The 26,451-nt window shown below is 38.0% G+C and overlaps 1 protein-coding gene across 3 annotated transcripts in view; it reads right to left on the bottom strand.

Moving 5' to 3' along the window:
- ARNTL (aryl hydrocarbon receptor nuclear translocator like) overlaps window positions 1–26,451 on the bottom strand; it is a 69,900-nt gene that overhangs the window by 25,104 nt on the left and 18,345 nt on the right. For 2 of the 3 annotated variants that reach the window (XM_032223697.1, XM_032223705.1), the window contains exons 2-12: window positions 20,225–20,370; window positions 13,928–14,075; window positions 13,252–13,272; window positions 10,467–10,505; window positions 9,995–10,036; window positions 9,104–9,261; window positions 8,531–8,610; window positions 5,611–5,703; window positions 4,879–4,996; window positions 4,244–4,393; window positions 2,910–3,156 (exon numbers count right to left, since the gene is read on the bottom strand). In XM_032223697.1, the coding sequence (XP_032079588.1) occupies window positions 2,910–3,156; window positions 4,244–4,393; window positions 4,879–4,996; window positions 5,611–5,703; window positions 8,531–8,610; window positions 9,104–9,261; window positions 9,995–10,036; window positions 10,467–10,505; window positions 13,252–13,272; window positions 13,928–14,067 (1,088 nt within the window). In that variant the 5' untranslated portion in view covers window positions 14,068–14,075; window positions 20,225–20,370. The remainder of the gene's footprint in view (window positions 1–2,909; window positions 3,157–4,243; window positions 4,394–4,878; window positions 4,997–5,610; window positions 5,704–8,530; window positions 8,611–9,103; window positions 9,262–9,994; window positions 10,037–10,466; window positions 10,506–13,251; window positions 13,273–13,927; window positions 14,076–20,224; window positions 20,371–26,451) is intronic. The other variant, XM_032223713.1, reaches the window with a different exon arrangement.

Genomic DNA, 26,451 nt, shown 5'->3' with positions numbered 1-26,451 from the left:
TGCATCTGTTATCTGATCCCACTGGTTCCTAAAGGATGCCAGGTGGCCACTTATGGTGAGACCCGGTTCGAGTCATTTCCTCCTGCGGAAGGAGTGGCCGCCGCCCCTGCGAAAGGGCCTCTTGAGCTGACCCTGGTATCTATTCCTATCCTGGTAGAATGGCCGTTGGTTCTGCCTATCGTACCTAAAGGCAGGGGGAGGAAAGAAAGGCAGGGGTTCAGAAGGGGCTGCATCCTCGTCCTATGAGAACCCCAGGTCTGGGTGTGTGGCCTCCCCCAAGATGGATCCCTCGCTGACCACTGAGTGGGAGGGCGGCCTAGCAATCTCGTGTCTGCTGGTGGAAGAGAAGGACCTCCACCTGGCCTCTGCTGTGGGTCTAGATGCCCCATGGATGTTATCTCTCTGAGCCAGGCCCGAGGAAATGCCCCTCGATATTGCAACAGAAATGAGCCTCCTGATACTATCTGGTAACTGATCCAGGTCCTCTAGCTCCTCATCTGATGGGCAACGTGAGGGAGGTCCCTGGGGAGCCAGTTGTGAAGCTGGTAAGAAGTCTCGGGATCCCCCCTCCCCCGGATCCTCCAGCCTCCGCCTATAAGCTCTGTGCGAGATGGAGGGAGAAGGGGAAGTCACCTCCCTTCGGTTCCTGGCAGGGGAGATGGAGGGAGAGGAGGGGCTGAACCCCTGGTGGGGGAACCAGAAGCTTGGGACCTGGCTTCGATGGGAGATCTGGATCTGCTGGGGGATTCAGGCCTAGAGACCTGAGCCAATCTCTCTGCCCTGGCCAGCTGCTTCTCCAGGGCCTTCTTCTTCTAGATTCATCCCTGGTTGTAGCCCTAGAAGGGCATTGGTTGGCTGTGGGCCTGGAGGCCGCTGCTCTGGACCTAAGCCCGCCCTGGGCCTCCTCTACCAGATTCCTTGGACTCTTTCAGGATTTGTTGAGGCCATGTCTCACTCACGTGTCTTCAGGCCTCTGTGCCTCTTTGTTGCATGGAGACCTCACTTGATGTGGCTCTGCAGGAAGCGCAGGTAATTTTCAAGCCCACAAGGTTGTTCCAAAATGGCCGCTGCGCCTCCTGGGGATGATTAGGCCTGCGGATTAATGGCTCTGAGGGGTTAGCCTTGCGACGAGCCTTCGTCCTCTGACCCTCAGAACTCATGGGCGTTCTGAGGCCACACCTCACAGAGACACTTCTCTCGGCTTCTCCCGGGCTCCATAGGCCCCGACGCTGAAAATAAAAGGCGGCGTGCGTTCCTCGCGCCGCCCAAACTTTTCCAAACTGCTGGGCTGGCTGGCGGCTGCTGCTGCACTGCAGATTGCTGCTGGGCGCTGCGCTTGAGCCGCAGATGATCCAAGAATGCTGGGAAATGGCCTCCGCTTAGCATGGAGGGAAACAACCCTCTCCGGAGGTTGTGGAGCCGCGAGGCACACCTTGGTCTCCCGGGAGACCCACTTCCCCCTCTAGCTGAGCGCCAAGTCAATAAACCAAAATTTCAGAATTTTACCGTGTCCAATTTAATCTAATCAATTCAATTTAATTTCAATGTATTCTAATTCCACTCTAGACAACTAAACCTTGCTTGGAGCCAAATGATTGGACCAAAAGACTGAGGGAAACTGGAAGCCAGGTGGGAAAAGAAGAGATGTTAAAGAAAAATCCCTCAGTCTGTGGACCAATCAGGCTGTATCAAACCCTGCTGTAGCCCCTCCCACCGGAACTACAGGAGAATGTTACTTTCTTTCGTTCTCCTCGGCTCCCCTTACCTCAAGAAAACTTTTATTTATTGTGGATTGGTTTAACACTGGAATTTCATTGGTTTTAATAAAAATAATGCTAATTAAAAGCTTCCTCATGAGAATGCAGCATAGTTATTCATAGCTATCCCTTGTGTTTTGTATTTTGTGAATTTTGGGTGGGGCAATCCAAAACATCTTCCCCTCTGCTTTTCCCCCTCATGGCTGCATTGGAAAGAGAAGTTCTCAGAGAAAGAGCTCAGAATTTCAGCCTGAATGATTACAACCTATTGTAATTAATTATTGGAGACTTTTGAAATAAGGGTTCTTGTCAGTGAGGTTTTAAATTATCTTCCCTCCAAATACACACACACACACACAAACACCTTTCTTCAAAATAACCTCAACTTCTGCCAATCTAGAGTTAGGTTGCATATACTGACATATATTTTTATTTTGCATTTTTATAGATACATAAAATACCAGTTCCAATGCTCTCAGCAATACATCTGGCATTGGCTTAATACAGCTATTGGTTGGCTTAATATAACTATTGAAAATTAATTATAGCTGATACTGAACACATTCAGTAGCCCTCTGCATTTTGTTTAATTTCCTCTGCTTGCCCCTTTAGAAAAGTAAAATAAGCTCATTCATAGAACCTTTTACTCCCTCCTACATAATTATAGAGCAACAGATATCAGAGGAACCATTTTTAAAAAAAATCTATCAAGTGTATTTTTACAATCCAATTGAGGACTGTGTATTTGTATCTCTAGGCAGAGACCTCTTGTGACTCCTGTGATCAGGCCTATGTCAGTTGATGCTGCTCTGTGAAATTATATCCTCACATTGGCTTCTTGTGCTATGTTGGGAGTTGGGCAAGGGTAGGTAGTTCAAAGTTCACTTCAGCACAGCAAGGAAAAAAATGTGGATTGTGTCAGTATTTCCATTCAGCCATTTGTCAATATCCTTAAGCATTTTTTTCAGGTTTGCATTTTATGTTACAAAGAGTAAAACAATTAGGATACTCAGTTCATTTATATTTGTAAGAGCTGAAGTGTTTTGCTATTTGTTCATCATTATACAAACATTCTTCGAACAAGCCACCTCCAACCATCTCAAAAGAATAAGAACTATTATCCTCAAAGCAAGAATTAAATGCTGTTCTTACCTCTGATCTACAAATACAAATTTGCCATCAATTGCATGCCGAGAAACATATTCTGTTGGCTTAACCCTGATTTCTCCATTTAATGGTTGAGGAACTACGTGAGGATGCAAACGTCCTATTGCAACAAGGCAACTTAAGTTACAGCCTTCATTATCAGGCTCGTTGTCTTCATCTAGTCCCATTTTTGTTGGTGGCCAGCTTTTTAAATATCCTGTGCTGTGGATGGTGCAAAAGCTTTTGCGATCTGCTACAAAACAAAATAAAGTTAAATAAATAAGCAAACAACTACATTCACAGATTGGAATCAAGAGAAACTGCAATGTTGTAAGCCAGCAACTGGAGACAAAGATGGAGTCTATAGGAAGAGAATCTTGCTACGAAAATTGCAGGAACTAGTTCAGGCAGTCACCAAAAGTCAACACTAACTCGAAGGCACCAGAAAGATAGATACAAACAAAATAAAATGAAATCAGCACTGCCCTTGATTCGGTGGCCACAGACATGCTATATTGTTCTGAAGCCAGGAATAAACCATGATAGTTGACTGATTGCCCTAGGAAATCAATTGCTAAAATTGAATGGGGAGGACTTCTTGATTGTGTCCAGAACCACAGAATGTCATATTCTCATTATTTGTTATCAGGCATTCTCAGCATACTGCCTTCACTTTGGAAAGCATTCCCTACATGATTGTGAGTTACCAACAGCAATATTTTTAGATGCCTGTTGAAAACCTATCTCTTCATCATTCTCTATAATGAAGATGTAGTAACGGGCTTTGTATTCCATATACTTTAAATTGAATCCTATTTCTGTATCATTTCCACTTGCTTTGCATTTTGGCTTTTAATTGACATTATTTTACTTAAAAAACAAACTACAAGTTATATCTATTCTTAAATTCAGTGTGTGGATTTATTTAAACTGAGGTAATTTTAAGTTCCATTCATAAACCTAGTTATTTTTAAACCAGATCAGCAAGGAAAACTTATTATCCTGCCACTCAAATAAACATTACAGAGTTATAGTTATATTTTGTTTTTAAATTTTTAGTTAAGTTGGTATTTTACTCTTAATAAATATCATTTGAAAGATGTTTTCCAAGGACACTAAGGAAAACCATTTTTCCCAAGAACTTTTCTTCATTCAATATGCAAGCTTGCATAAATCACAACAAGAAGTTAATTCCCATTTTCTATATAACACCAAACAATTTTGATTTTTCTGAATTCAGTGGTCTGAAAAGTTGTTGTCTGAGTCTGTAAAAAATAGCTTTTTATCCTACTTTGTATACAACTTTGCATCACCTAATGCTAGTTAAATCTTCATAATACCTTTCTTTTTAGAACAGGTGGAAGGAAAGTCTTTGTCTTCTACTTTCACTGAGGGTCTGTTGCATTTCATCCTACAAAAGAATGACCGTCTTGCTCCAGAACACAATCGTGATGGCCCAGGTGTAATATCTGTTTTGACTGGAAGTCCAGCTGCATGGAGAGAAAAAGCATTAATTCCAAACTGTTGAGTTTGTCTCATCCAAGCTTTAAGCTTGTCTGACGGTTCTAGCTGGGCAGCACAGCTCTCAAACAGCCTTGACTAAAAAAACGAAACCCTCCTCTTATTCAAGATTGCTTGGATCTCTCATCAAGAGCACAGTGGGAGGGACACACATGGAGCAGTGAGAGAGGAAGGGGAGATCCTCCTAGCCAGCCAGAATAGCCAAGTAAATCCTGGTGATCAAGGGGGTGATAGAAGTTTCAGTTAGATCAACCACACATCCGATAACAAATATCAACTCAAAAACTATAGGTAGTATAATATAATATTGATATATTAAATGACCATATACAGTCTTTTGTAATTCTCAGGGTTTTTTTTTTTAAATAGATATTTACTGTTATAAAGCATTTTATTCTTGGCTATTCCAAAAGAAAATAAAAATAAAAGTTGGATAAACTCCTCAAGTACTCACTTTTTGCATCTATGAGCCTTTCCCGTGGGGCAGTATCTGAAGAAGAGAGTTGTTCCTTAACTTTGGCAATATCTTTAGGATGCAGGTAATCAAACAGGCTTTGGCCAATCAGATCATTCTATCAATAGAAAATACATACAACTAGTAAAGTCATTATAATCGGCTATGAAGCTTTCAGCAAAGAAAAGCATTGATTTCACTGTTTATTGATATTCAAAGTAGTGGGAAAATAAAACACGATTGCTTAATATATTTCGTACCAAGAATAGGCTGATTTATTTACCTGATTTTTATTCTTTCAAATTTGAGGGCCATAGTGATGAAAAGAAAACAGAATATATCAAGAAGAAAAGACAGCTGACAAAAAAATGACATCAACAAAAAACAAAAGCCAACCAACTAATAATCAACCAAAGGGAAGCATCTGAAGAACAACCTAGTCTTAAGTTTGCTAAAAGCCCTTCCAACCATAAAATAGAGATAATCATGATTCTTTAAGCACATATTTGATTATATGCACCATTAAATTTAGAGTCATATTCCAAATGTTGCTAAATTATAACTTTCAACATTTGTCCAGATAGATAGATAGACCTTCCATCCCACCATAGTGACTAGTTCAACAATATTTTCCATTTCTGATTTTTTTCAAATATATTATTTCTGCTTCATCTTCTATGTTTTTCTCCCAAATCATAAAATAAGCAAAATAAATAAATAAATAAAAAATACCTGACTATAATTGAGGATTTTGAAGACTGATTCTGAAACAAAGAGTATCTTCCCTCTGTCACAACCCACAACGAAGAGAAAGCCATCTGCTGCCTAATGGTATGCAAAAAATAATGGTCATGCCTCATTTACATATTTTTGAAATTAATTGCAACTTTGTGCAACTGAATTACATTGTGTTTTCTCTGAAGATAACAAGATTAACACATAATAAAATGCTAAAGTAGATCCACACACTTTTTTACTGTCTCAGCAGCGCTAAAAACAAAAAAGCAGTATCACATGTCATAGCTAAATATCTAATTAAATATATATATAATTCAGTGACAATAAACTATATTGTTTTAAATTGTTTTTCTGTCTTTTTCAATAGCAATAGACTTAGACTTATATACCGCTTCATAGGCCTTTCAGGCCTCTCTAAGCGGTTTACAGAGAGTCAGCATATTGCCCCCAACAATCTGGGTCCTCATTTTACCCACCTTGGAAGGATGGAAGGCTGAGTCAACCCTGAGCCAGTGAGATTTGAACCGCTGAACTGCTGATCTAGCAGTAGCCTGCAGTGCTGCATTTAACCACTGCACCACCTTGGAACCTTTTTAAGGTTCCCATGGGTAAATGTTTTTGTTATTGTCTTTATAAGAGGATGATTAGGCATTCTGCATGTTTTGGAAGACATTATATACCATAATCACAGAACAAAAGCACAACAATGCAACTGTGGCTTCAAGTAAACCTAAAGTCTGTACTCTTTGGGCTTGCTGCTGGGGGATTTACTGAACTTTTTCCAACCTAGCCCTTTCCATATTTGTTGTATTTTAATACAATAAAAGTCAGCAAAGTCATTGAGCTGACTGGCTAAGGAATATGATAGTTCAACAGATCATCTCAAGGATATCCTTTTAGGAAGATCTGACGAAGCTTCCATTACAGAGTGAAAGGTGCTTACCCCTTTAGAAAAAAAAGACAAACAAAATACAGGTAATTCTCAATTTAGGGCTGTAAATTAAGCCTGGAATTAGGGTTGCAAGTTATGCTTGCCATTAAGTGAATCACCATGATGATAACCTGATTTTATGGCCTTTTTTGCTGCAGTTGTTGAATGAATCACCACGGTCATTATGCAAATCTATTGTCCACAATGGCTGTTTTTTTGCTAGAAATTGGAGGTAAATGCCAGTTTCCAGTAAAAATCATTGTAACTCATGGTCACATGACTACAAGATGCTGCAAACATCTATAAATGCAGGCTAACTGCCAAGTGCCCAAAATATGATCATATGACTGTTGGGTGGGAACATGGCCATTAGAATTTCGAATCTATTATTAAATATAACCAATTTTTATTTAGAACATGCTATAAAGACGTAATGTTACTGGATGATATTGGGAAGAGCTAATGGAATGCCATTATATGGTTTTGCTTTAAATCTGGAATATTTTATATAAAAGGACGTAAAAACAATTATAGTCAAATGAAGAATGAGGTATGATGATAGTAATATATATAAATATATTTGATTTAAAATATATGATTTGATATTAATTGTAGGTGATGACTGTGGAAGGGATGCATGGAAGTTTTTGTAACTAATCGACACATTTTCTACAATTTGTAATGGAAGATAGTTTTGTGTTTTTCGTTTTTTTGTGTCTGCGTTTTGTCTGTTTGTGTTTATTCAAAAATAAAACAAAATTCTTTATAAAAAAAAAAGAACCTCGAATCCAGTTTGTTAGTAGCCCTGAAGAAATCCATCGTAACTTTGAACGGTCATAAGTAAAGGATTATCTATAAAATGCAATCAATGTATTATTAGTGTTAGGTCAATTCAAGGATCCAATATGACCTCTGTGTGTTTGGCTGCCTTAATCTTTGAGAATGGCTGCTGTGCACCTTTGTTTATGATGTTAAAAAAAAAACAACTATATTTACACTGACATGCTATAACAAGAGCACTGAAGATTTTACAGTAATGTGGGACTTTAAATTAGTAGCCAATAAAATAACTTGGAAATAGAACATTGATACACACTTTGAAAAAGGGTTCAAAGCGGTGTTTTGGAACTAGGGCAAGTGCAGCATCTATTCTACTACACATCAAAGTATTTAAGATTCCTTGTTAATGAGTAGAGAAGAGGTGCTGTATTATCATCTGTTCTAAAGCACTCATTTCAAATCATTTGAAGATGTGTACAGCACAGCAGAGATTAAAAAGCATCAAATAATTCAGAATCTGTTAAATTTAACTGACACAGCACTTCAAATAGGATTACTTTGCTTGCCCCAGTGAGCAATTCGAAAACCAATTCTAAATAATTTGCCCTGACAAGACAACCAGTAAAAAGGGGACCAAGGTTTGGAAATATCAAAGGACTGGCCTGTGGGGATTCTGCCGGCTAAAACGGTCCATATGCAGCCTCTGCACAGTCCAATTTTAGCCTCCTGCAGCACTCTGCCAGCCAAAAAACAGGCTATGTGGAGGCCTCCCAAAGCCCGTCTTTGTCCAGCAGAGTGCTGCTGGAGGCCGGGGAGACCAAAAAACAGCCTGTTTCCAGCCGGCAGAGTGCTTCAGGAGGCTATGGAGAGCGAAAACAAAGCACGAGGGAGGCACCTCTTTTTGGCCAGCAAAGTGCTGCAGGGGGCTGTTCCGGCCAAAAACAGGGCTGAGAGGGCCGCCTGCATCCCGTTTTGGCCAGCAGGGTGCTGCAGGAGGTGTCCATCCCATCTTTCCCCCCACCCCCCAGGCCAGCGGAGAACGACAATGCTGATCTGGCCCTCGAGTAAATCCAGTTTGATACCCCTGGCTTAGAGCATCCACCTGTTACTTTAAAAGAAACTGCAGTCAGTGTGTCTGGTAAAAGAAAACCTTCTCTTTCATCACCCCTTATACAAATTCATGTAGCTGAAGCTTATACATACCCTAAGAATCAGATGCTTTAATTCATCGTCTGAGAGAAAAGTGGGTTTGTAGTTTGCCTCAGTGTATGGATTTGTAGCACCTTAAGGCAAAGGAAAAATATTTTAAGTAAACAATCTATCGTATTATGTGGAACATGAGTTAAACTCCTGTGCATACAGCTATTTTCAGTATCCTCTGCTTGAAATTCTAAAATAAATTTGATGTTTTTTTCAGAAAACACCAAGTTATATTTTAATATGTTTAGTTTGAAACCACGTATACAATACCATGATCAACTGTCATATTTATTTTGTACCTTTCAGCAATAGAAAACTATTACTAGCTAATCTGAAACGGGGGGGGGGGGGGGACAGCAGCTAAGAATATTTTCTCAGTCACAAACTATCTTTTGCTATCTTTAGGCGTGCCACCATTCTCCCAGAAGATTTTTACAAGAGGGAAGACTAATGCTGACTCTCCTTGCTGTAAATACTATCCAAAGTGCTTTGATTACACAAAAGCACTCACAAATTTCTCAATACCTAAAATCCATATATGGAATCATTCTATTTAAACATTTATTTCAAATTTACCTCGTAAAGTCTTCATGTGCTGAACCGCCATTCTCAGAACAGTAAGTTTATCTAGCTTTCTGGACATAGCGTTGCATGTTGGCACTAAAGAAGCCAATTCATCAATAAAGCTGTTCATCTTGTCACGCCGCCGTTTTTCAATCTGACTGTGAGCCTCTCTAAGCAATTATGAAATAAAAATCATGACACTTTCAGTACCCCCACTGTTATAATTCAACTCTTATCTATAGCATTTGCAGGACATGATTATGAATAGCTGCAGTCTTTTATACATAAATATTTAATTTATTAGCTGCCCATTGGAGTTGAGAAGCTAATACAAATAAATAAATAAATAAATAAATAAATAAATAACATTGGGCTCAAAAGTTTCATCAAGTCTGAAACAAATTACATAGGGAAAAATAAGCCTTGGATAACTCTGGTTTCCCACAACATTCTCAACTAATCAGGAGCAGATAGTATATACTGCAAGAGGAACATTAATGGCAAATTGTGGCCACCATTATTTGTATAAATCACATTTTTAAACAGTGACTTATTTTTCATGGTTAATTTAATTGTTATTTCAGATTAAAAAAAAATATTTTAAAACTGCCATCTAATGATTAGACACAATTCAGGGGACTAGTTGCAAAATAGATTGCCAATGCAAGCTAATTTAAGATCTGATGACTGAAGACTGTTGTGCCCAATACGTAAATGCAAATAGAGTGGGGGTTTCCCCCCCTAAATAGAGTAATATAGTTTCATATTGTCTAAAAATATAAATTAGTACTGATGAATGTAAAAATGTTGCAATAAAAAAAAGCATGCAACTCCATTTAGGAATACATCTAAAAGATCTGCATTTATCGCAACCGATAACTATAAAGATTGTTATTACCTTACCTTGCATTTTTTATTCTGCCCTGTTGGTCTGTATATTCCAACCTAGTGGAAGCAAAGGGACAGAAGTTAGATTTGATAGTAGCCCTCTATTTATAATGCAGCAGGAGAAAGAAGGCATCAAAGAAAGTGATACCCAAAGCCTCACTGAGTACGTGGCAGTATGCAATGTCACTGATGTTCTTTCAGTTTCAGAAGGATCACTATGTGTATTCTCTCATCAACATTACCATTTCTTTCTCATTGGGTATTCTATTAGGATCTGACACTCCAGTAATATTAATCCATTTGTGGTCCCTTGAACATTCCTAGATTCCCAGAGATCCTAACTATAGTCCACATGGAGCAGAACCATCCTTTTATCTCTTGCTTCAGAATAATCAAAACGTTATACTTTTGGAAAAGTTTTTTTTAAAGGAAAAAAAAAGGTTTTCCAAAAATCCAATCAATTTGTCAATGGTGAACAAATAAATACCTTCCATGTTGATCATCCTTATCTGTATCCATGCTTTCGCTATAAAATCAAAACAAAAGAAAAATGAAGTAAAAATTGTAACTTTTTATACCATGTTGGTAAAACACAAACATTCATATCATTGGAATCAAATGTTATGATACAGTGAATATATAAATTGTACTGGGAAATAAACAGTTGAGATGCCACATATAGCCTTTTATTCCCAAAATAGCTTAACCTTCCCATACCGTTTAATACTCTTGATGCATTCTTTTTATTAATTAAAAGAAGGAGAAACCATGTTTAGCAGAAGAGATCAATGAAGATCAAATAAATGTTAACACTGATGGTTGCCACAAAAGCCAGCAGGTTTAGTTTTAGCTCTATCTGGGTGGTGTCTTTTTGTTTTGCAACAAGGTAATACTTCTTGCTTCTGCTGACATCGACAATCATCAGTGTTGGTTGGATACACCAATAAGAGGAGGAGTGGGAAACAGAAGGGAGAAGAAAGATGGGAAGAGAAGGATAGGAGAGAGGGTAAGGGGGGAAGATGAGAAGGATAAGGAAGAGTGGATTGTAGAGAGAGGAGCAGTAGAAAGGAAGGGAAAGTAGAGTAGGAAAGGATGATGGAGGGAAGATAGAAAGTTGGAGGGTGGTAGAAGAAAGAGGTGTATGGAGAGCAGAAGAGCTATAATGGGTTTTTATTTTTCTGGGCATTGTTGACAAGAGGAACTGATGTAATTATTATTTAATACTATATGATACGGGCTATGTATAGTATACATGTGAGTGTATGTTATGAAAATGGAAATAAAAAAATATTTAAAAAAATCATCAGTGTTGGATTGGTATACATGAATCAAAGTAAGGGGGTTTATATTTCCCCTCAAAAATATAACAATCAGGTATACACTCCATTACTATTTGAAGCAGCAGATGCATTCAGCAAAACAGAATTGATGCATACACCAATATATAGTACTCATTCAGTTAAGAATAAGTACTGTACGTACTATACGTGTAGTGTAGTACTTTCTGATCTCTAATTTGTAAAACTGTATTTCAACATTTAAGTTTTCCATTGGTAGTTCATTTTAAAAAAAAATCCAAGGTAACCATGTTGATCCAAATGATAAAACAGGGACAGTCCAAAACTGAGTAAGACTTTATATAAAAGGTATGGCTAAACATGAGAAAACACAGAAATAAAATGAGAAAAATTTAGGTAGGTTTTCCTCTCCTTACTTCTTCAGTAAGAAGAAGTGAAAACTAAGAAGTGGAAATTTCCCCTCATATTGGTAGTTTTGGCATGCCTAGTGTGATTTTATATTATTACTAGAGTATGAAATTCATGTGGAGTGCACATTGTATATTGCTAGAAGAAAACAATTTTCATAATCCCTATAGGTTTAGCTATTAAATTTTCTGGTCCCAGGGGAAATATATAATATGATTTTTTGTTTGTTTTAATAACAGTTTTTATAGACGTTTATCTTTCTCTCTTGTCAATATACTGGGATGTTAAGAAGCACAATAACAACTGTGTGTAAAGTCTTAGTCATATTATAACCCTATGAATTAAACTGCCACTAATCATTTCTAGTTTTTCAGGATCCAATATGGGTTGGTCACCAGCACTAGAGATTTAGTCTTCCAAGCTTTTGGACTCGTGCTGGAGCCCATCCTCAGGGAACTTCTCTCACACCAGAAATGTATGCTATGGCTATTCTATGTGTAGGATTTATGTAGTGCCTGGCTATAGGGCTTTCTATTAATCGATTGGGGTGTTAATGGGTGTTGATTTATATTTTATCATTTATTATAATAGTCATTTTAATATATTACTGAAATATAAAAATTGTTTTGAAATGCTGAATTGTTTATTCTTTTCAATTCAATACTGCTCACCAACCCCCAAGATTACAACAATATAAACCTGTTTTTTTGAAATACCTTATTTATTAAATTATATTCCCTCTACAACATGTGTCAAACTTACAGAGTCACGTTGCCATCATGTGACATTTCGTGATGCATTCCACATTTGCGGAGCTAGGTTGGGCGTGGCCTACAGAGACTGCCAGTTTGACACCCCTGTTCTACCACACTTCAAAGTATGATTTGAATCAAAGTATGAATTTGAATTAAAAACTAAATATGGTTCTCAGTCTGGAAAAGTCTGCATACCTCCGGTATGCCCAAGTATTAGAAAACTGGGATGGTAGTAGCAGGTGGCAAAATAAAGCAACAATTCTAGTTTTTTAAAAACAATTTGGCTTTGGCATGACTGTGGAAAACAGAATGGGGGTCAAATGGATGAAAGGAAGTCTAGAACAGAAATTAAATACATGGATAAATGTTCTGCTCTCAACATTGGATTATCTATCCACAATAATTTATTAACCTCTTTTGTTTAACCCTAAATCTTTTAGAAAACTATTCAGAACATAAGAAAAAGAGAAAAACTCATTTCCTAGATATTGATAGAAGAAATGTGAATGAAACACTGGAGGTTACATTAAAAGTTATGTGTGTGATTCCCCAAGTTGCAGGTGCAGCATTTTCTAAACTAGGATTTAGAAACTATTAGGAGCACAAAGCTAACAATTTAACTGCAATCTACATTTGCTTAAACGGAAACTTTTCCTATTTGTTGCGTATGCTCCCAAGTATTTGCTTTTTAAATCAGGATTGTATAATTTAGTGCTACTGAATCTATTTCACATTGTTCTTATTTGAGATACTTTGAAATAGTCAATTCTATAACAAGATTCCCTCATCATTACCCAAGGTTTATACTTACTCAAAAGAAAACCCATCGAGCCTGAAAAGAGACAAATTGTACATTGTACTATTAGTAAAAAAAATGTCTACCTGTATACTGTCCATTTATTTTAATTTCCACTGTTAGCTGAGAAACTGCACTCTGAAGACATTTATTAAGAAATCCTAGCTAGATTCATATGCATTAGTAGTCATTGTATTGTGAAAATACTTTATTTTTGCTACATTTGTTCCAACTGTGAAAATAGTACAACTGCAATAGTGAAGACACTTTGAATCTACTTTTAACAATCTTCAACATATACGTTTGATACACTAGTTGAGGTATCAAGCTAGAAACCCAAAGAGTTCTAATCCCACTTTAGGCACAAAGCCAGCTTGATGACCTTGGGTTAGTCACTTTCTGACTAACTATATTCTCAGAATATATATATATTCTGATGAGTAATATTTTTCATATGTTTTGTTCTTTAGTACAGACATTTGAGATTGGGGCTTCTTATACGAGGTCTGCAAAGCAAACTGCTTATACATGACCGCATATTTACTTTGTATATTTTGGATTATGCTAGCACTTTATACAGCTTGAAGAAGATCTAAATGTTTTTGCTGAAAGTAAGGTGCAAATCCCAAAACCGAAGTGCAGTAGCAAGCCAAGGCACAGTTGAAGTGGGATATGAGTTGGAAACACTTACTGGTAATCGGTAGAACTTCCTTTCCTTTTTCTGTTACAATCCATTCCTGAAGAGCTAAGAGAACTAGAGATCAAATCAGTGGGACCAGGTGACATAAAATCACTGATGGTAGAGGAAATGTCCATCCTTTGGTCAGCCATTGGATTGCCTGGAATTATTAAGAGGGGAAAAAGAAACTGAAGGATTATATTAAAAAGTCAATTGTTTCTATAGTTACATAGTCTTTTATACCCCAATGCTCAGTTGATTTATTATTTCATTCCTTAGCATTCCTCTGCATCAAACAGGAAAGTAACCTGCTACAACAAAACTTCCCAAGCCTGGGTAAATTACCCAAAATGGGGTAAAAGTGTTTTTTCTTTAGGTAATGACACACAAAAACATTACTCAATCACAACAGGGATATTTAAATTGATTTAAAGTGTTTGACCTACATGGGTAGAAAGGACTTTCTGATAAGCAGTTTGGGGTAACAAAGGAGCAAATGGAGAAGCTCTGTGCTAGAAGGAACAGTTAAGAAAAAGTCCCATGCTATATCATGCTCTCCTATATGCTTTTGGGGAGCTCACAAACAAGAGACTATTTATGTCCCAAAGGCTCTAACTATTGACATTGATTATATCTGCTAATGATAGATCTCTTTTTTAAAGAGTGTAATGCCAATAGATAGTTGGTTGAGTCAGGGGCCATTCATGTTTCAAAACTGACCTTGGAAAGCACATATATCATTTAAATCAAAATCAAATTCTCATGCCCTTGGGACAAATGCTGAACACTGATGTACTTTGTAAAATAAAAACAAAAATTAGGTGAACTTGATAAGACTTGTGCTATTCTTTCTATGCAATATTTTAGCTGTCACAAGATTCTTTGTTAATGTTATTCCTATCATAACACAGTATTATGTGATCTAGGATGGTGTCAAGGCTAAAGGTGCCGGACTAGAAACCAGATGATTGTGTGTTCTAATTCTGATTTAGTCATGGAAGCCAGCTGGATGACCTTGAATCAGTCCCTTTCTCTAACCCTAGGAAGAATCCTAGAAAAGAAAGATTTATGAAAAATATTGCCAACAAAAAGGGTGTGGGATGCACCATTTGGTATTATATTTACATTTGACAGGCAAAGATATCGTCTCAACTCCGTATGGAAAGCTCGAGATTTTTATCACAATATTCTGAAGGCGGAACACTCTGCACCATCTGGATCTGGAGAAAGACCACAAGAAGGACAAGACAGACAGCAAACCACACAACTACCAGACAAGATGTACCATCTCCCCTCCCCGGAAGGGCAAGGTGTTATGGAACAAAGACCTAGCCATATGACTACCAGACGAATGGAAAAATAAGCTAAAAGGCAACAACCTCAACAAGTATTGGCCATCGATCAAGGAGTTACAGCAACAAGCTCAGAAGCCGTGGGAGGAGCTAGGCCAAAGGTTAATCAGGCCATGCAGGAGGCTCTAAAAAAGCTTCAGGTAACCAAAGATGACAACTAAGATTCTAACATGGAATGTCAATGGACTGAATTCCCCACAGAAGAGAAAGAAAATATTTCACTATCTTAAACAGTTTAAGAATGATATAATTTGTTTGCAAGAAACTCATATCAAATCAACTGATCAAAAATATTTGCTTAACCCAAAACTTGGTCAATATTTTGTAACTTCTGCTATGGAAAAGAAAAATGGTATAGTCGTATACTTAAGAAAAGACATCAAAGCTGAGCTAATTGAAGCAGATCCCTTTGGAAGATATATCACGTTAGATCTAATCTTAGAAGGGAAAAAGACATTACTTTTGGGAATTTATGCTCCTAATCAACAGCAAGACGGATTCTATAGAAATCTTCATGCTAAATTAGTACAATGGGACTATAGGTCTTGTATACTATTGGGTGACTGGAACGGTGTGATAGACACTAAAAGAGATAAGAAGACCTCTCGCCCAAATACTAAAATGCGAGCTAAGCTACCCAAACCTTTTTTTGACATGATGGACGACTTTGAATTGAGAGATATTTGGCGAGAAAGAAACGCAGAGGAATATGATTTCACTTTCTTTTCTGATAGACATCAATCCCTTTCAAGGATTGATTTTATACTAATCACTAATGATTTGCTTTCTAGGGTGAAGAAGACAAAGATTGCAGCTAGGGTCCTTTCGGACCATAACCCAGTTTGGATGGAATTGGGAAGGGCAGTGCAGGCAAGAAGGTCTTGGAGACTGAATGAAAACTTATTCAGATATGAAAAGTACATTAATGATTGCAAAAAATTGTTATCTGAATACTTTGTTTTGAATATGAATAAGGGTACACCTATGGAATTCGTATGGGATGCAAGCAAAACGTATATGAGAGGAGTGCTGATGAATATAAATAAAACACATAGACATAAACAAGGGCTAAAACGAACAGAATTGGAAGAGGAAATTAAGAGGAAAGAGTTGGAGTTAACAATGAATCCAGGCGATTCAAAGATTAAGGAAGCAATTACCATATTAAAATCTCAATTTGACATGTTGATCTCTGACCAGGTAGCCACTAGTTTATTATATGCAAAACACAATACTTTTTGTAACGCAAACAAACCTGGCAGATGGTTAGCTTATCAGATTAGGAAAAAAAGGAAAACTCGAAATATATCTAAACTGATTTATAGAGGGAAGGAGGTGTTTCAACAGGAGGAGATTCAAAAGGCATTTTGGGAATTTTTTACAGAATTGTATAAAGGGGATAAAATTAATGGTTTAGATATAGACAAATACTTAGATAAAGAGAAAATACCCTGTTAGAGAAGAGCACAGGCAAAAATTGAACCAACCAATAACCGTGGGGGAAATTTTGCAGGTAATTAAGCAATTAAAGTTAGGGAAAGCACCAGGTACAGATGGTTTGACAGCGGTTTACTATAAAAACTTACAGTTAGAAATGGTAGAACCTCTTAGAGAATTATTTAATAAGATTCAAACGGAAGGTAAGGTGCCTCCATCTTGGAAGACAGCGTTTATATCTTTGATACCCAAAGAAGATCAAGATAAAAATTTTACTAAAATACTAGCAAATAGGTTAATGCTGGTTATTCAACAATTGATACACACCGACCAAACAGGTTTTATACAGGGGAAACAGATGAAAAGTAATGTTAATTATTAATGCATTAGAATTTTTGGGAAAGAACAACCAAATTCCTGCTGCGTTCATATTTTTGGATGCTGAGAAGGCCTTTGATCGAGTTAACTGGCAATTTCTGTTGAAGATATTGCAAAAAATGCAGATAGGAGATAGCTTTTTACAGTCAATTAAAGCAATATACCAACAGCAAACAGCACAAATCCTAGTCAATGGAAGTTTAACAGACTCTTTTCAAATTGGAAAAGGTACAAGACAGGGCTGTCCTTTGTTCCCACTATTGTTTATTATAACTTTGGAAGTATTGTTGAATAAAATATGGGGCTTGGATGGTCTAAAAGGGATCGAGATTAGGCAGCAAGAATACAGAGTCCGCGCTTTTGCGGATGATTTGGTCATAATATTGGAACAACCGCAGGAATCCAGTATGGTTTTAATGAATATGATTAATCAATATGGTCAAGTGTCTGGTTTTAAAATAAATTTAGGAAAAACAAAAATATTAGCTATAAATATGAACACTAAACAAAAGGAAGAACTAGGAGGGATGCTAGGATGTGAGGTAGTCAAAAAAGTCAAATATCTTGCAGTTAATATTTTAACCTCAAACGGGAAATTATATAAGCATAATTATGAACCACTTTGGCATAGTATACAGATAGAGATGAAAAAATGGGAGAAATTGCACTTATCTTTGCTGGGTAGGATAGCGGCAGTGAAAATGAACATCTTAGCAAAATTTTTATTTCTCTTCCAAATGTTACCTATACTTTAAAAAGATGCGAATCCTTTAGAGTGGCAGAAGGGTATCAACAAATTTGTATGGGCAGGAAAGAAGCCGAGGGTAAAGATGAAAATAATGCAAGATGTACGCGAGAGAGGAGGCTTGAAATTACCTAACCTAAAACTATATTATGATGCAGTGGCGCTATCTGTAATTAGTGATTGGACTCATTTAACTAATGACAGAATACTGAATATCGAGGGACACGATCTGGTATATGGTTGGCATGCTTACCTGTTATTCAACAAAAAATTGGATAAGAATTTTAAAAGTCGTATCTTAAGAAATGCTTTACTGCGGGTCTGGAAAAAATACCAATATAAATTAAATGACAAGATACCCATGTGGGCAATTTGTAGACATGCAATTGAAATTATGAATATAGCACAACTACCTACAGACAGCTTCTCATTTTGGAAAGGGGGGTACTACAACTAAAATCTTTAGAGGTATTAAAAGAGGAGATGGTAGTTCAAACATGGTTCCAGTATGGGCAATTACAGGCCAGGTGGAAAATAGATCAAAAAATTGGTTTTATCCAAGTTGAGGATAACTTGTTTAAACAAATAAGAGATCAAAGTTTAATGCATATAAAGAGGATATATAATGTATTAATACAGATGGATTCGGAAACAGAATTAGTTAAAGATTGTATGATAAAGTGGGCTCAAAATATTGAAGAAGCAATAATGTTGGATACATGGGAAAGAATATGGGTAAGAAATGTGAAATTTACACAAGCTCAAAACCTGAGAGAAAATTTTTATAAGATGTTCTATAGATGGCATTTAGATCCTAAAAAGCTGGCTTCTATGTATACGAATGTACAGCCTAAATGTTGGAGGTGTGGTTTTCTCGATGCTACATATTTTCATATATGGTGGACCTGCCAAAAGGTTAAGGCATTTTGGATAAAAATATGGTGGATTATGCAAAATATTTTTAAAAGAAGGATAAAGTTTACTCCTCAGTTATTTTTATTAGGTATATGTACTGACTTTACAGTGGTAGAGACTAACTTGATTCTGCACCTAATAACGGCGGCAAGACTGTTGGTGGCGCAATACTGGTAGAAGAAAGACTTGCCTACAAATCAAGAATGGACATTGAAAGTTACAAACTTAGCCGAGATGGCTAAAATATCGGCATATCTTAAAGATCATTCAAATGAGAGATATAAACGAGACTGGAAAAAATGGATTGACTATATACAAAACAAATACGGGACTAAGAAATTTCAGATAGCCTATGCTTAAGATCAGGAATGATTTAAACTGTTCAAAGTTAGTGTAGCAGGAAGAAGCTAAGATCAATGTAGAGATGTTTGCAACCTTTTTTTTAATTTCTTTTTTTCTCAATATAGTTTAGACTGTGTTTGTTAAAAATCTATACCGTGTACGGGCTCTGGGAAGTTGGGGGGGGAGGGAGGTGGGGTGTTGGGGGGAGGGTGGGGGGAGGGGGGATATATACTATGTGTTAGATTTCAATGTAATGCGACTTCACATGTATACTGTTTCTCTTTAATTTCTCTGTAAAAATAGGACAAGTTGAGTACATTGACATATAGTAGAAATACACCAAGGGGAGGAGGAGTGGGATAGAAGAAAGATGGGTAGAGAGGGTGGGAGAGAGGGTGGGAGAGAGGGTGAGAAGGAAGGGAGGGAGTGGACTGGGAGAGAGGAGTGGTAGAGGGGGAGGGGAAGTAGGGTAGAGGGGAATGATGGAGGGAAGATAGAAAGTTGGAGGGGGGGCGGAAGAAAGAGGTGTATGGAGAGTGGAAGAGGTATATTGGGTTTCTATTTTGGGGGGTATTGTTGACAAGAGGAATTGTTGTGATTATTGTTTAATGTGGTATGGCCCCGGCTATGCACAGTATATATGTGAGTGTATGAAAATGAAAAATGAAAAATAAAAACATTTTAATGAAAAAAAAGGGGTGTGGATTTTATCTATAGAGTTGCCAAGAGTCAAATCTGACTGAAATATAAATTAAATAATTAGGTTAAAAAGTTCAGTTGATACACTGAAGCTAGGGTAACAGGATTATGATATGAAACACTTCAGGATTTCAGCTCCTTATGAATTTATCACACTTGAAATAGCATAACATGCTCATATTCCTAAGAAGTCTGCCTAAAGCTCTTGGAATGCACTGAGTAATTATTTGATGTCTCTAATTAAGAAATAAAAAAGACAAAACAACAACACATGATTTGTAAGAGAAAGCCAAAGAGGGGGAAAAAACTTTTAAAATTCTAAATAAATTTAAACAGAGAAAAAGTGGGGCAATACAATAAATTGGGACATTTAGGATTCTTTTTTTTGTGAAAGAAAATATGATTACATAGCAGCCGTTAAGTTTGTGGCTTTGCTTTTACCTGTAAGCTTGATCTCTTTAATCCTTGAATCACTTTGCAAAGATGTGCCGGTTCTACCGTTGCCAACGGCAAAGCAATCCAGTTACCTTAACTGTCCTTTCATTTCCTCCAGTCTTGCTCGTCAACACTTTCAAGGTGTCTCTGTGCTAAGAAAACAAATATCATGCTGTCAATTTACTACCGCCAAATCACTGGCTACAGTCTTTGACCTTTAAACAAATAAACAAACAAACTAGAATTTCTCTCCATAAATTAAAGCAATCCATATGGTCAAAAGTACAAGACCACCTTTGCTCCAGTTAAAATGAGCCTCAGTTAAGAATCTAATTTTATATGAGTTTCACAGATCCGTGTTAAATTACAGTTGCTTACATATTGATTGCTTTTGCTGACTTGAAACTATGCCAATAAAATCTATTAACTCACTACTAATCTCTAGCTGGGTATTTTCCACATCCAGAAAAAGAAAGAAAAGATATAGAACTATCATGTTTACAAAACCTGTTCATGAAGGAGATTTTGTTTTGCATTACAGAGGAGAGCCTGGGCATAGGAGAACCTTTATCAAATTTAGGTTGGTATTTTCAGGATCTTTCTGCTCGTATTGGAGTTACATGACATAACTCACTGCATGGAGTTAAAGGTGCAATAGGCAGAGCTGAGGTCTTCCATTCATGCAAACAGCTTTTCTTCTCTATTGCTTCCTACACTTAATCTGCACCAAGGAAAAGACTGTTCTGGGAAAATTGCAAAAGGAATCTCCTTCTTCCTGACCATCGACAGAAGAAAATAATCCAAGACAACCAAGTGTTTCGCAAAGTAGATGCATATATTCAAACAATCAGATATATGTTTAGGCCAGGGGTGTCAAACTCAAGGCCTGTGGGCTGAATCCTGGCTTAGATCTGATCTGGGGGCCACCCTGGAAACAGTGAAGGACCAGCCTGCAGTGCCACTGCCAGCAAAAACAGAGATCCCGAGCTCCATTTTCAGCTGCGACGGCCTCCTGCAATCCTCTGCCAATGAAAATGGAGCTCCATTTTCACAAGCAGAACACTTGGGCCACCACAGGCGCCGACATGAGTGATGTTGAGCTGGCCACGCCCCCACCTTCCTGAGGTCAAACACAACCGTGATGCAGCCCCCAGTGAAATCAAGTTACTTCTCTTACTGAGAAGCAACAGATCCATGCCTTTTTTTCCTAAAGGATGCTTTCAAGCACTTCTTTTTTCTCATATTCTAGTGTGTTTAGCGTATTTGATATGCATAGTGTATCTTGATGCCACATAATCAATCAATATATTTGATATACATACAAACTATATGAAAAGTTGCATGCAATTCATTTTAAGGCAAAACAAAATTGCAATGTCAGATTAACTTATTTTTGTTGTCTTAGATCTGTACAAACATGAGATATTTATAAACTTGTATATTTAATGGATTTATAAGGCCACCCAAATGAAACAATGTGATTCCAGGTTGCCCACAACAAAAATAAACAATAAACAGAAGATATAGTAAAATCTTTGCTAGGAAATCCCTGTTTCTCCTCCTCCAGTTTTGTTGAGAATTGTTTTTAAAAGATAAAGGCAGGATTACTAAAATTTCCAAATTAAATGTTTCCCATTACTACCTGGGAGTTCTTCTGAATGCCATAAACACTTACATGAATTATTTTTAGAAGTAACCTTGGGCACTAGTTTTAAAGAGTTTAGCATTCCGTGCCTTGCATAATGCATATTTTAGAGAGATACACCCTGGCAGCTCAATAATTTCATATGGATTTTGCAAACAAACCTGCAAAGCTAACTAACTGCATTCCATAATTACATACTGATACAAAATCTAAAGAACATTCCATTAAAATATGATCTAGCCTTGCTGCCAACATTATTTTCCACTACTCATACTACATTTAAACACAGTTAATTCTAACCCTTCATTAGATTTTATTATATTGGATTTTAAAATAAGTATGATTACTGCCAACAAATACAAATTGAGCCTCCAAGCCTGACATTCTTACTTAAGCTTTACCACTTGTTTATTTGATACACCAATAAAGTAATTTATAGATATTGAATTGAATCCAATCTTTTTGTTCCGGGAAAGAAAAAAAGGGCTCTAATCTGCTTAACTAAGCCTAACACCGAAGTTCCTCTAATCAATTATTTTCAAATACTGAACAGAAAGAACAATTTATTTCTATTTCCTTTTCCCCTGTAGGACCCTAAAACATAATGTCCTGTTAAGTTGCTCAGTATGAACCCTCATTCAGTACCGGTTCAAAATTATGACAGCACTGAATGAATGGTAATTATGTGCGGTCTCCAAAGTTACAGCAATTGCAGCATCCCCATGGTTGTGATCAAAAGTCATGTTCTTGGCAATCTGCCCACACATAAGACCAGAGGTACTTCAATTCTCCCCCAGCTGCTTAACTCTCCTTCCCATCTCTGCCCTTTTGCCCCACTTCCCCCCTGCACTCTGCCATCTTTGCTGGTCCAGCTACACCGCACACCACTGGCCCTGCTGCTTCAAGCCTAGCAAGAAGGCTCCATGCAATCAGGACAAGGCCTCATGGGAAGAAGGTTAGTAATGGGAGGAAGAAGCAAAGGATAGCTAGGGGCAGCAGGATTTGCAGAGTCACCAGAGTGTAGGGGGGGCAGGGAGTGGAGCAGGGGTGGGTTCCGGCTGTCACTACTGCCATTTCACTCGTGTGCACGCTTTGTGTGTGCACGCTTGATGCACATGCTTGATGCGCATGCATGCACAGTGCAATTAAAATTGTTCTGGGCGTGCACAGAACTGAAAGGTGCCGACAGATCGGGGGCATGGCAAGCCTGGGTCACTGCCAGTTCCAGCAACCCAAGCCACCAAACCACTACCGGTTCAGCTGAACCAGTCTGAACTGGTAGGAACCCACCACTGGAGTGGAGCACACGGGCAGCTATGTGGCAGAGCAAACAGAGTGCAGGGCAGTCAAAGGGAAAGAGATGGGGAGGAGGTAGGCAGGTTGAAGAGTTAAAGGAGGCAATTCCTACTGAGGAGGAAAGCGTTGAAGAGGAGGCAGTTCCTACTGAAGCTTGAGGCTGGGAAGGAATCAAGCCAGAAATGGTTTGGATTGGGATGGGTCATTGCCTAATGTTAGAGTGGGATTCAGTTAATGAGACCAACCAGGACTGTTGGGATTGCAGTCACTAAGCAATGTGATCACTTGATATCATATTTTACGACCACATTACTTAGCGAAATAACTTCTGGTCTCAATGACGGATGTTAAAGAAGGAATTCTATGACTGAAGAAACAAGGAATGATACAATCTGTTTAGAGCTAGCCTAGCAAGGAGGAGTTAAAGCTCAAATGAAAGATGATATTAACTTTTTTAAAAGTTTATTTTAGAATGTTTTTGTTAAAGATTTATACCCTGTATTGGTTCTGGAAAGTCGGGGGGGGGGAGGGTGGGGGGAGGGAAGTAAATATTTGTAAAAGTTTTTTTTTCAAAATTCTCAATTAAAAAAAAAAGAAGGAATTCTATTTGAGAGTATAGGTAATCCTTCTTTAACGTCCGTAATTGGGACCATAATTTCTTTCGTTAAGTAATGTGGTCGTAAAATATGACATGTTGCTTAGTGACTGCAAACCCAGCAGTGTCATTATTAAGGAATGAAGTTAAAGAAGATTGCATCAATGAAAATTACTCTCCTTCATCCCCACTGTGTAAGAAATGTCTAGCCTCCAGAGCTTATTCAACTATGGCTCTCACTTATTATTATTCACAGATTTAACTCAAACATCCCATTATCCCATTTTCTCTTTAAAAATTCCCTACAAACCTCAAGTATATATCATGGATTTTAGCTATAATTCCAAGATTTCATGTAAATTCTCCCACAGCACATTTTCACAGTTCCAAGGTTTCTTCTTTCCGCCATTGTACTGAAGCAATCTATGACATGCATTGAGTACATTGAGCTTTGGCCAAGGCCACACTATAGATCAGGGGTCTCCAACCTTGGCAACTTTAAGCCTGGTGGACTTCAACTCCCAGAATTCCCCAGCCACTTGAAGTCCGCCAGGCTTAAAGTTGCCAAGGTTGGAGACCCCTGCTATAGATGATCAGAGATTTGAATTTTTTTTCCTACAACTCCCAGAATTCCTAGTCATCATTACAGGAAAAATCTATACCAACATGTAATTATTTTATTGTCACTTAAAGTGAAAAATTATATATTTTCCTGTTCTGTCCCCCCCTCCCCTTCACAGCTCGTTAACAAACACAGGCAGGCAACTTAAAAGGAAGTCTTTCTTTATCAGTTTTCAGTTCAAACTGGCTTCGAGCCCAGAAATAACATAAATACAAGTCTCCGAAACAAAAGACTCTTACAAGCACTTCACTTCTTCCACAGTCTTCACGGATCAGGTTTACATGAAACACCAAAGCACTTATCCAAGTGTAACAGGCATAAATCACGATTAATAAGCAAGCAATGTTGTACAAACCAAGGCATGCACGAAGGAACGACGTTGACTCCAGCAACTGGGGCGTGGCAGCATCCGTCCTTTTATCTCCAAACCTGCCTCCCACAAGCCCAGCTGCATTCTGAATTTTGTATCCCGAAAAGACTATCAGTAGAACTGCTGAATCACAACATTTTCCCAAATCCAGTTTCAGGTAACCTTAAAAAGTATTATTTCCATGATTTGTAACTTGATAATTTGTTTATAATCTCTGCTGTTTTATTTTAAATGAGGAGGCAACAGTTGTCCATTTTATTGTACTGTAATTAGATGAGATGCTGTGAATAGATTTTTATTCCTCTTGTTTATTGAAGCACTATAAAAATACTCTGAAATGAGGCAACATTTGCCTGCTGTAATAGACTGCAAAAACACCCTTAATGTTCTTCATGTTGTGACCAAAGCTTGTTGCCAAGATACTTCCAAGGACATGAGAACACTGCTATTCTCTCCTCAATGCTTCATCTTAAATGTTACACCTTTTTTGAGAAAGAAATAGATAAAGGGCCAAGAAATATATATGTTGTCTTCCTCCTCCTTCCTTCCCCACATAGAAGGCAGCCAGTGGTTTGATTTGGAGCTTCTCTTTAGAGATGGCTTCTTTTCACAGAATCAGTTTAATCATGCAGCAAATCAGATCATAAACACCACAAGCATCAAAACTGGAGCCGCCCAAGGTTCAATTCAAGATGGGCAGCTATATAAGTGTTTTAAATAAATAAAATAAACATCCACTGAGCAAATCAATCATAACCATAAAAAGCCTAGCAAGACCCCTTCTAAGTAGTAGAATTTCAACAGGTGATGTATAAACTTCCCCTTCTGGCTACGAGAACATTCATTGTCCGCATCCAATAAGACCAAATTCTCAAGCCCCACTAACCATGAAAACAGTTATTTGTTAAATACTGTACCAGCAATGTCTGCAGGACAACCTTTCAGACAAGGAATTCAGCAGCAATGAAATATATGCAGGGTTTCACTGTATGCACTGACATGAAGATGAAAAGTTGCATATACTGTATATACTCGAGTATAAGCCTAGTTTTTCAGCCCACTTTTTGGGCTGAAAAAAGCCGCCTCGGCTTATACTCGAGTCAGTGAAAAATTTGCCCGAAATGGAGGAGAAAAAGGGGTGGGGCCATGCCGCTGGGTGACACTCGTGAATGGCCCAGTGCCCCTGTGAGTTTCCCCTCCCTCTGTGTCAGTTTGCCGCGCAGCGCGCACCGCACCATCCCCCCTTCTCACGTTCTAATGTAATGCAGGGCTGTCTTACGATTCCCCTTCCTCCCCCTCCTGCCGCTCTGCAACGATGTCCCACCTCCTCCTTGTTATGGCAAGCAGCCACATAGCGATGTCCCACCTCCTCTGGTACAGTGATCCAATGATAGGAATCACTGTGCCGTGTGTCATAGGAGGCGGGACATCGCTCCCGCGGCTGCACGGGACATCATCATCACAGCGGGACATCAGCATCATGAGGTGAGTGAAGTATTTCATTGAATACACCGCTAGTTTACTGTTTTTCTTTGAAATAAATATTCAAAAACATTATTGGTATCTATTTTTATTTTTGAAATTTACCGGTAGCTGCTGCATTTCCCACCCTAGGCTTATACTCGAGTCAATAACTTTTCCAGGTTTTTTTGTGGTAAAATTAGGTGCCTCGGCTTATATTCGGGTCGGCCTATACTCGAGTATA

The sequence above is a fragment of the Thamnophis elegans genome, chromosome 1 (genome assembly GCF_009769535.1).
Source record: "Thamnophis elegans isolate rThaEle1 chromosome 1, rThaEle1.pri, whole genome shotgun sequence".
NCBI lineage: Eukaryota > Metazoa > Chordata > Lepidosauria > Squamata > Colubridae > Thamnophis > Thamnophis elegans.
Note: the sequence above shows the minus strand (reverse complement) of the source record. Positions and strands in the feature narration are given on the sequence as shown.